At 40.9% G+C, this 10929-nt stretch overlaps 1 protein-coding gene across 5 annotated transcripts in view; it reads right to left on the bottom strand.

Moving 5' to 3' along the window:
- The window catches only part of cadm4 (cell adhesion molecule 4), a 145776-nt gene that overhangs the window by 17481 nt on the left and 117366 nt on the right, over nucleotides 1-10929 (bottom strand). For all 5 annotated transcript variants that reach the window (XM_044208736.1, XM_044208739.1, XM_044208737.1 and 2 more), the window contains exons 3-5: nucleotides 5527-5814; nucleotides 2279-2440; nucleotides 396-486 (exon numbers count right to left, since the gene is read on the bottom strand). In XM_044208736.1, the coding sequence (XP_044064671.1) occupies nucleotides 396-486; nucleotides 2279-2440; nucleotides 5527-5814 (541 nt within the window). The remainder of the gene's footprint in view (nucleotides 1-395; nucleotides 487-2278; nucleotides 2441-5526; nucleotides 5815-10929) is intronic.

Raw genomic sequence — 10929 nt, 5'->3', positions numbered from 1 at the left:
TCAATTTCTTTTTCAAACTACTTTTTGAAGTATGGTGACTACGAAAGTCATCATAGCTCCTTAAACCATGACCTCAAATATTTTTTCAAATATTTTTTTCATAAGAGCAAAACAGGCTGTCATTCACATTTTAGAGGACAACAAAGTTCAGTGTAGTGAGGTTTCTTTATTGGATTTTCATTATTACGTTTACCGCCATGAGCAATGATAGTACATGTGCTGTGCAGGATGAACTTGTTTGTGTACATATGTGTGCATGTATACCATATTATCAGGTTGTATATCAGGTTTGTGTCATTATGTTATATGAAAAATTAGGGCATAGATAGCATTTACTGAAGGCCGATCCCACCAACACAAAATTATTTCGCACATGTACACACACATAGACTTACAGAGGGTTCCCAGTGAAGGAGCAGGTGAGGCTGAGCGAGTCGCCCTCTCGCAAAATGCCAGAAGGAGGAACAATTCTCACTGTAGGTGCAACTGTGTCAAGAAAGAAGTGGGGGGGCAGGAATAGATAAATGAGTATGCATGTGAGAGAGAAGACAAGAAAGGCACAATAGAAAACAAAATGGATCAAAATGGAGCGATAATAAGACAGGACAGAAAAAAGTCAGGAATGAGAGAGAGACAGCGAGGGAACAAAAAGGAGGAACAAGGGAAAAGTGAGAAAATGGCAGGAGGAAGGGTCTTTAACATCTGTTTCCAAGGCAACCAGCCGAAAATCCTACGGTTGAGACACCTGTTATCATAAGCAACCCACCGCTCCAGCAGCTGCTGTACTGCACTTACTTCAGTAACAGAGCGATGGGAAGCCAAATCCACACTGACAGTTGGTCATTATTACCAGTTCTCTGGCTGGAGGAACCATCAGCACACAGATTGACAAAACTGTTGGATATGAATCATTCTGACCGATCAACAAACATTAGTATACATGTGGCAAATTAATTGTACCAAAAGAATGATGCAGATGTACAGTACTTGCTGAATATGAATAATATCACAAACTGTAAATGTCTATATATGTCTGTGGAATGTTTGACTATCCAACATTATTGGTATATTGTGGGATAAGAATCATATCGAACTGTAAGGAATACTAATATGAGGAGAGAACAAATTCATCAATTTAATATTGGTTGACTTGTTGAATAGTATCATTAACAGTAACATTAAAGTAAGATAATTGTATGTACTTTTAGCATCTATTTTCATTGAATATAAATAGTATTGAAAGAAATCTGGTGCCTCTCAGTTGATGTGTTTCTGATAATACTTTGTTTTTCTGAATTTAGAAAAGGATTTGTAAAAAAAATAAAACAAATTAATAGTATTATTAAATAGTAATCATACTAAAGTGTAATGCAGTTGACAGTTTTATTTCTCTTCACATCAAAAAACTAGACAGAAATGTCAAAACTAAAGCAGTAGGAGCAAACTTAACATGTTTGATAGGATTAGAATCAAACAAAATGGATTAACATTTCGTAGATATTAAATGATGAATTTCAGACTTTTCCAAAAGGGATGTAGATTATAGCTGTCTGACATTTTCAAGATTAATCCTACTGAAACATCTACAGATTTGTGAAAATACTGAGAATTCAGCTTAAAATAAAAATATGGTTCTAACTGAACTTGTTGCCCTGAGTGAATATTAGACTTAAGCCAATTATAAATTTAAATCTTTTGCAGTACTTTTACTGTTTGCTTTTGCCTGCCTCAAATGGATATTATGTGCTCTGAGTTTTCAGAGCATACTAACTTGTGCAAATAGGCCGGCAAAGATCCATCAATCCCACAACAGTACTGGGATCATTGCACATACTAATGTGACCCAGGTATCTGATGTTGGTTGCTCCTTAAACCACAGACCAGGACCCTAACCTGGCCACAGGCCTGTTTCTGCCATCTCTCTGCATGACGAGATTTGTATTAGGTTTTAATGACAGCAGGTCTTATACAGGGCAGCTCTGAATATCACTTCTGGACTGTGTATAAATTAGCTTCTTTCTAAAATTAGATATCCACCGTTTGAAAAATGAGGCTGCTACCCTGACAAAATTATGGCTGGCATTAAAGTAAAACACTATAATGAACAGTACTGAAGTAGCAACTTAAGTGACAGCAATACAGATGGAATAATTTGTGTTTTTGAAATATTTGGCGATGAACATTATGTTACTTCATTTGTTTCCAAGATGGACAGAAAGTGCTTTGATATAAAGTGCACACACACACACAAACACACTCGCCTGATGTAGAGACTTACAATACACATCCAGGCGATAGTGTCGAATCCTCTTCTGCCCGCTAAGTGCCGGGTGGAATGCCTCGCAGCTCAGCGCTGCCCCGTTGTCTTTCCTTTCTACTGGGATTCGGATGGTACTAGACACACTAAACGTCTTCCCGTTGTCCTGCTGGGATACCACACCTGGAGAGAGACATAGGGGATGAGATGATGGAAGGAAAGAAGAGCGGTAGCGGCCAAGAAACAAGTTAGCAGTCAAAACACGTCCGTTCCTTCCTTTTTCTCTGCTGAGACATCACACCTATGGTGGGAGAGGGAAAGAGGCAGGGAGGAAGGAGGGAGGGAAATAAGAGTAGACTTTTAGAGGAGAACACAGAGGTGGATAGAATAAGTGAGCAGATTGAAAGGAAGAAGAAGTTAGAAGAAGTTAGTGGCTGTTGAATGAGTGTTTTTATATAGCAGCAACAGGTACCTGTAGTGGATGAGTAGTGGAGGACAGAATAAGAGAGAGAAAAGAGAAAGCAATTTGCATCTATATTTCATGGCAATTATGAGCAGCAGAGCTGTTTGTTTGCAGATGGTAAATCAACTGAATATTTTTTGTGTGTGCGTGAGTGAAAGTAAGAGAGAGAAAGAGAAAGAGAGAGATGGGGGAGAGAGACGGATAAAAGAGAGAATATGCATAACCAAACTGAGATTTTAACTGAGCCAGACACACAGAGAGAGGGGCGTCAAAGGACCAGGGTGAAAGAAGAAAGGCAAAGCACAGAGGTACTCAGACATAGAGAGAGAGAGAGAGAGGGCAGCAAAACGGGCATGACTGATGGAGGGTGGGGGCAAGGAGAGCTGCGGCGAGAAAAGAACAGACATGAAAGAGGAGGATAGTGCCAAGCCAGATGCAGAGTGGAAGAAAGATGTGAGAGGAGAGGAGGAGGATGAACAGCAGGGTGACATGGTCACGTATTGGGAGTTTGTGCTTGTTGAGGCAGAATACAACAATATTACTTATATCGTGCTGCGTTTTCAATTATTGCCAGCCAGCAAATTAAAGCATGCCCAATCGAAGCGTGAGAGAGGACGGCGGTGGGTGCAGATGAGCAGGAATAAGGGAGTGGTGGGAAGATAGTGTCTTAATTAAAGAGTGCTTTCCCATATCTGTTGGGATCTGCCTCTAACCTTTAGTGTCACAGTTCATTTAACTCAGGGCCAAAAGAGAGGGGAGGGAGAGGAGAAGATATGAGAGAAAACAGGAGAAGGGGAGAAGGGAGGAAACAGGAGGAAAAGAGAGGAAACAGAAAGAGAGGGTAGGAAATAAGAGGAGAGAGAAAACAGGAAGGGGGGATCGACAGAAGAGGAAACAGGAAGAGAGGAGAAGAGCAAACAGTAGAAGAAAACAGGGGAGGAAACAAGATGAGAGGATAGGAAACAAGAGGAGAGGGAACAGGAGAAGAGGGAAAATCAGGGGAGACAGGAAGAGAGAGGAGGAGAGAAGAGAAGAGAAGCGTTAGTAAACAAGATTAGATAGACAAATTGAAGAGACAAAAGTGCAGCCCGTCTGTCTCTTTGAATGACTACATGACTCTTAAAGCCATTTGCAACCAATAATCAAGGTGAGGAGCATCAAATCTTTGTAACCAGTGAAATTTAAAGAAAAAAAAAAGAAAGGGAGATCAGATGAAAAGAAAGGGGAGGAGTAGAGAGGAAGGACAGAGAAGACAGACGGTGACAGGCGTGTTCTGACAGAAAAAAAAGGTTAGAGACTAGATGAAAGAGACGTTGAGTGTCAGACAAAAATAGAAAGTAAAAGATACACACTAAACTAAAGATACTGACATGAAGTTTGAAAGGGCAAAGCATTGCTCAATGCATGTCCCAAAAACTGTTGACGCCAGATTATCTCACATTATTTCATCTGGTCTGCGTGAGTTATTTGAAGGCACAGAGTATGAATTAATGAATAACAATAACGTAACAATTTGACAGCAATTTATACTTTGAAACAATGTTGTCTGTATTTATTAAAATCCGGAGATAAATTGAATAAAAAATAATAGCCATAAGCCTGAGCGAGAGATGCTGTGCATAACTTTGCCTCCAAGAGATTTTTTGTTTGTGCTCAGTCAACGGAACAAGGTTTTTATGGAATTCAAATCAAAACGTAGCTTTATACACAAATGCTGATTTAACAGCGGAGTACAAAAATATGATTTCTCGGGGGTCAAATAGACTAGGCAATGGAAAGATAGGCCTCAAATGTATTATTGAGTGATCTGTGCCTTGTTTTTGTCACCCCGACCCCCAGCTTAACTTGTAAATATTTAAAAATGATTTTAATATTTTTATAGCATTGCATTTTTATCCTAGTATTTTTAAACCTTTGTTGTTTTGTTTTAGTACTTGTATATGCCAACAACGGGGTGTGAGAGAAACGGCATTTCAATCCTTTATATGTCCTGTAAATATGGCAGAATTGACAACCAAGTTGACTTTGAACTTTGAAGTGCCCCTCGAACTGAAAGAAGCCAAGGTAGACAGTGAGTTAGAAAGAAGGATAGATCAAGGTAACACACTGATGGATGGCTCATACAGTCACCAGAAGCAAAGAAGCAGGGAGAGTTAGATGATGGTGAATTAAAAAGTGTGTCTTCGTGAGTGTGTGAAAGAGAGGTAGAGTGAGAAAAGCTGGACTGCATGTAGCATCTGTGCTTTCATGTAGTGGTGTACTTGTTGGATTATGTCCAAATAAATCACATTTGAATTAGAATTTTCAAGAGAGAAAGCACTGAAATCTTTCTGTTGATATCTGTCTCAACACAAAGATCAGCACATGTAGATACTGTATATAGGCATGAACTTATGACTCTTCCTCGAAGGAATGGAAACAGAAAACTTCTAACTGTTCACATCTCAAAAAGTGTGTTTGATCATTTGAAACTAGATCGCCTATAAATATTGCAAAGAGGATTTGATTAAAATCAAGGAAACAGGAGGAGAGGAGAGATTTTGGCAGCCCTGCAGCCAAAACATTTTCTCCATCCATTTATCCATCCATCCATCTTATCCTGCTCCCATCAACTGATCCATCTGACATTCCCCCTGTCAACCCACCAATCACCCATCCATTCATCCTTCTTTTATTCAGCACTCAATCTATGATATCATCCACCCATTATGCTTCACCTGCCCTATATTCCCCCATTAGTTTCCTCATTTATCTCTCATAATCATCTAACCATTCATCAGTCCATCTATCAGCCATGTCCAGGTACCTGGTATCTCCCGGCCATTACGAATCCAGCGCAGGGTGGCGGCCGGCTTGCTGCGCGGCGACACACAGGTGAGCTCCACCTCGCCGCCCTCCACGGCCTCCTGCTTCACCTCCACCGTGGGCGTCTCCGGGGGCACCAAAACAGAGAGCGTCGCCACCTGGTGGTGCGTGGCATCTGTGTAGAGCTGGCAGAAGTAGCCGCCCTCATCCGACACGCTGACGTTGGTCAACGTGATGCGTACCAGCCGTGGCGTGAAGAGCACCATCTGGAAACGGTCGTCCTTCAGGGCTGGAGGTGGACGAAGATAATGGAGAGAGTAGAAGTAGGATGGAGGTGGGGTGGAAGTAAGACAGCATGGGAAGGGGTTGTTGAGGAGGAGGGGAGTGGAGAGAGGAAGACGAGGGGAGGTGCAATAGGTGTGAAGATGGGGGGTAAGTGACAGGAGGAGTGGCCAGGAAGGTGAGTACATAGGTCATTGGCAGAAAAATAACAATATGTCTGTGTAGTGAGACTAAATTTAAATAAAATACTAAATACTGTATTAATGTAAATAAAGAGTAAAAGTAAAAACAAAAAACACAACAAAAAATACATAACATAATTGATTAATTGTTTTCTAATGCTTCAGAGACAAACAGAGCATTAAGAATTGTTTTTGTCATGGTGCTTTCATTGCTTGAAATACACCACACACACAAGATAAGACTGCCAAAGTGAGTGTCATAACTTGTATTAACATATTTTACTGGCAGGATTTTGCTTGCTTTATTTTGAATTTGTTTTTAGATGAGAAGCACCTCAGGGAGTGGGTTTGTACCTCACTCACAAACCCACTTGCAGTATTCATATTTAGCAGCAAGTTCTCCACTCGCAGCTGTTTGGTCATTGACAGATCATTTCTACCAATGTAAACCTAGCTAGATAATCAGACTGAATTGGCATTTAATTTCACTTCATTATTGGTCTGACATTGTTTTCATGTTAGCATGTTTTCTGTTTCTATTTCTTTGGCCCAACCAATCAGTCAGTAAGTGATGTATCCGTCCTACTGAAGTCATTTTCAGTCAACATGGAAAGCAGTTACAGTTGCAAAGCAGTTCATTTCTGTAAGTTGACAACAACCTGCGTATCTGCGTCAGTCTTATCCAGCCATGTTGCATTTTCTGTGGACATTTTTCTGTTGTTATTTTTCTGGTTTTGGCTCAGAAAGATGACATTACATTCTGAATATCTGCTCTGTTGGCTTGGATGCTACAATCACTAACTAGACGAGCGAAGTCAGTTAATGTGAGTTACCCGCTGAGGGATGCTGGTTACGGGCCAAGTCAGTTACCAATCTAGTGGGTTGCCAAAGTAGGCATGTGAACTACTTGGCTCGGCAAAGTAATGGCCTAGCTCGGAGAGTGGGTAGCTCGGAGAGTGATAAGAGATCCCGCCGGTCTCTCATTTACCACTGCCGTCTTGTCAGTGACTAAATCGGTTGGCGGCTTCGACATAAACATAGGCTCCTCCGGCCTCTCAGTAGTCTTATTTTTGGCATTTTCCCTGCACCATACTAATTGGCTTGGTTCTTTTTCCAGCCAGGGAAACAACCAGTTTGAACTGCTGGAAAAATCTTCCATGCAGCCAGCTGTTCAGAGGTCTGGAGCCAGGCTAGTGCAAACCTGCACCACCTACAGGGAAATAAAATAATAGCAGTTCAGACTGTAGATAAAGGAACACTAACGTTGCCACTTACGGGCCAAGATAGTGACAGTTGCTTGCACTTTTCTTGCCGAGGGCGCAGGTTAGATTGTAACTACAGGTCCAGAGTTGCAGGGCTGAAAGTGCTAGCGCTGTGGCCCTGCAGTTGAATGACATTGGCCGGGCCTGGTTGCAGCCACTTCAGATCAATAACATCATGTACACTTTATCATTTATAATTTATTAATTAATTAAATTTGTTTTTTTCTGTTTATCTTTGAAAATACAGTACATTTACGTTTTTGCAGGCATTAATTGGCAAGTACATCAAAGAGAAGCAAGGGCAGCTTCAACTGATTGTTATGAGATTCACAGCTTTGTATTCAGTTATTCCTTAGCCTCAAGATAGTTTGTTCTGTATTATCAAACAGTCAGTTCTATCCCCCATAGTCTGGAACAAGAGTAGAGTGTTTGCCGCCCTCTAATTCGTGATGTCACTCCCATGGACAGCTCTGCAGAGGAAAAATTGCAAAAAATGGGAGAAATAGTGGCTGTGACAGCACCCGAGACGATTTTCTGCTCTAGAATTGATAGTGCTGCTAAATCTAAAGCTCAGTTTGTTATAAAAAGTTCAGAGAGAGTTTGCAAAGTCAGTCTTGATGGAGCAGCTCCAGGCTGTACATTGATACAACATAACAGATGTCTTGGTTCTCTCATTTCCAGCTTTGAGGGAGAGTGTTGTTCATTTTCCCAAGCACTGATTGGACTATCCTAAACTAGAATGTATTCATTCATTCTCTTTGTAACTGCTTGCTTTATTCCTCTGTAAGCCCATTTCTAATTAGCGTCTGGTATTTTTATTGTTCAACTTATTAGGTTTTAATCATTATTGTTTTACTTGCTGTGAAGCACTTGGTAACTCTTTTGAAAAGTGCTATGCAAATAAAGCTTATTGCACAACCAAAAATTATTTTAGGAAAGCTATTAAATTGGGTGATGCTACCCTTTGAGTCAGTGAGAGACAGGCTAAATACTACAATTTTACACAGTTTAAACACTGCAATTCAGACTATGGAAAATTAATATAGATTGAAAACGAAGAGTAAAAAAAACGCATCAGCTTTCTAAACTCTTAATGCTATAGCCAATCCTTGACCTTGGACCAATGAGATACAAACCCCATGATGCACAAAGGAAAAAGAAAAGAAGGCACAGTGAAAGGGAGGATGAGAAGTGAACATGCAACAATTTTCCTTTTGTTACTGAAGAAAGAGTAGACTCAACCATGAGAAAAATGGTGATAATAACAAATAACGCTAATAACAGTCTGTGGGTGACAGTGGCTCGATGTCCATAGATTCTCATTCGAGACTTACTTTGTATCGACTTGACTGTGAAATCTCTCCCTCACTTTCCATCTCTGTTTTATTCTGTCCCTCTCTGCGCTCCTTTGTGTTGGTTTTGGCTCACATCAGACTCTTCCATGATGTAACAACTGGCCATCTCGCAGCATAATTCATCACAAAACAGACACTACGGTATAGATATTGGCTTTGTGTGTGCATGTGTGCGAGAGAGAGAGAGAGAGAGAGAGAGAGAGGAGGAGGAAGACAGAGTGAGAGAAATAGTCTTATATAGCTACATAATGCGGCAGGCGGGAAAAAATATTATAGACAGAAACAGAAATTCACAGGGGACTGAGAGAGCGGCCTGGAGCAATGGAGTTAGTCCACTCTTCCTGGAAGAACACCACACTAATCTCTCCACCCCACCCCCAGAATTTTCCCTCCACCGGATGGCAGCGAGAGCATTGTTAGAGAGCTATTCCCCACAGATAGGTAAATCTTTTTTCCCTCTCTGCACTAAATGGCAACTAAATGTCAGACTTCTGTTCAAGTCCAAGTTCACCTTTATTGTCCTATCTCATTTGCATGCTGAGGAGAGTTGGCAATAGGGGGAGAAAGAGAGATATGGACCACTGAGGAAAAAGGGTCCATTTGGTTAGTTCCACCACTCTATTATAGCTATCAGTCCCCACAATCTCATAAAACACACCCCTGACTGGTTGCTCACTTGCAAAACAGGCAGCCTAATTCACAGCACTTACAGCAGCGCCTCTATTTGGGCAGTTAGTGTGGAATGGCTCGGCACAGAAAGGTTTCAGTTTGTTAGTCTGATATCTGGGTGGCAGATGGGCAATAGGCAGAAATGGAAGAGCCCTACAGCGAGTGATGAAGCAAACGTGGAGGTAGAGAGAGCCAGAGTGAGATGTAATTTACGCTCCTGGAAAATGTCCCCAACGAGGCTCTTCGGTGCTTACGGGAGCCAAATTAGTTACGGGAAGCCATCTATACTTTATACCATGCCTAACCTTTGGATCATTTCCCAGTGCTGTCTCTTTCTCCATCACCCGACGCTCCCTTTTTTTTTAAAATTCTCTCTGTTGCTGTGTCTTTCTTAACCTTCCACCCTTTGTCTCATTCTCCCCTACACTTTTCTTTCATTCTAGCTTTCACACCCAGTCTTCCTCCTCGCTCTGATTAGGCTTCATTGCGCTTTCCGAAGGGTACAAGTCCATGTCTTGTGGGTGAGCAGACGGGGTGGCTCTGTTTAAATACTTAATGGAACTTACTGGTAGTGCTGATCTGGTAGAATTGGGGGGAGAGTTAAAAGTAAGGTTTCCCAAAGCAGCGACCTCAACTACCCAATTAAGGCCTCTCTGTGATCAAGGTGACTAACAACTGAAGAAAAGTTGTGTAGAACAAAAGTATTTGAATGCTGTACCAGTGAACAGTGAAAGCGGCTCTTTTCTCTTCAGTATTTTAGTCTAATCTTAGCGTACTGCTCAGAAAATCTTCAGTGACAACAATTTTGACAGAGACTGTTCCCGAGGGGAGTGTGGGTGTCTTGATTGTCGAATCAATGTAATTACAAGTTCTGGAAGTTGTAATGATTAGAAATGTGAAAAAGTGTAAAAATTTCACATACTTAAGTATCATGCCATGTGTTTGCAAACATGAAAATGTATGCCTTTGAGATTTTTGCATTTATTTTCTGTAGTTAAAAATGCAGTATGTTCTAGCAGTTCTGAGATAGTTTGAGCATAGTTTACCTTTATATAAGCTGATGAAAGTATTGCTGGAAATGTCTCTTAACTCATCTTCATCATGTGGAGGTTTAACTGCAAGGTCAGCTGCAGAAAATCAGGTCTGGATCTGGCAGCCATTCATTTCTTAACACTTCCACAAATCATTTCTTTATTCACAGTGCTACAGTTGAGGATGTCTACTTACTTACTACATCAAACTACTAGCACTTGAATTTATTTTCCATTTTATATACCGGAGAGATGATTAATACGCAGCCAGTTTAAGGCTGTGTGAGACTGGCACTTGCAGGGTCCCTGTAGCTAAGGAGTTCATTATCTTTCACAAGCTCAAAGCCATGAGACGAATACAACAACTGTAACATTTTGAACTAAAATTTTGGTTGTCTGATGCTCTGCCAACCTGTTTGAGCTAATTTCTATGTCGGATCACTTCGACTGTGTTTTTGACATGATTTGGGAAAAACTGCTGAGCAAAAGAAGAACATTACTAGCACACAATACAATGTGAGCTCAAAATCCAGCACGTGTGTGCAGTTTTGTGCTGTTCCTCTGTTAATGAGTAGCCTCAGTTTACTTACAATAGATTTGTAAGTAAACTGATTTTGCTGATT

Source organism: Siniperca chuatsi, linkage group LG9, assembly GCF_020085105.1.
Source record: "Siniperca chuatsi isolate FFG_IHB_CAS linkage group LG9, ASM2008510v1, whole genome shotgun sequence".
NCBI classification, from domain to species: domain Eukaryota; kingdom Metazoa; phylum Chordata; class Actinopteri; order Centrarchiformes; family Sinipercidae; genus Siniperca; species Siniperca chuatsi.
Note: the sequence above shows the minus strand (reverse complement) of the source record. Positions and strands in the feature narration are given on the sequence as shown.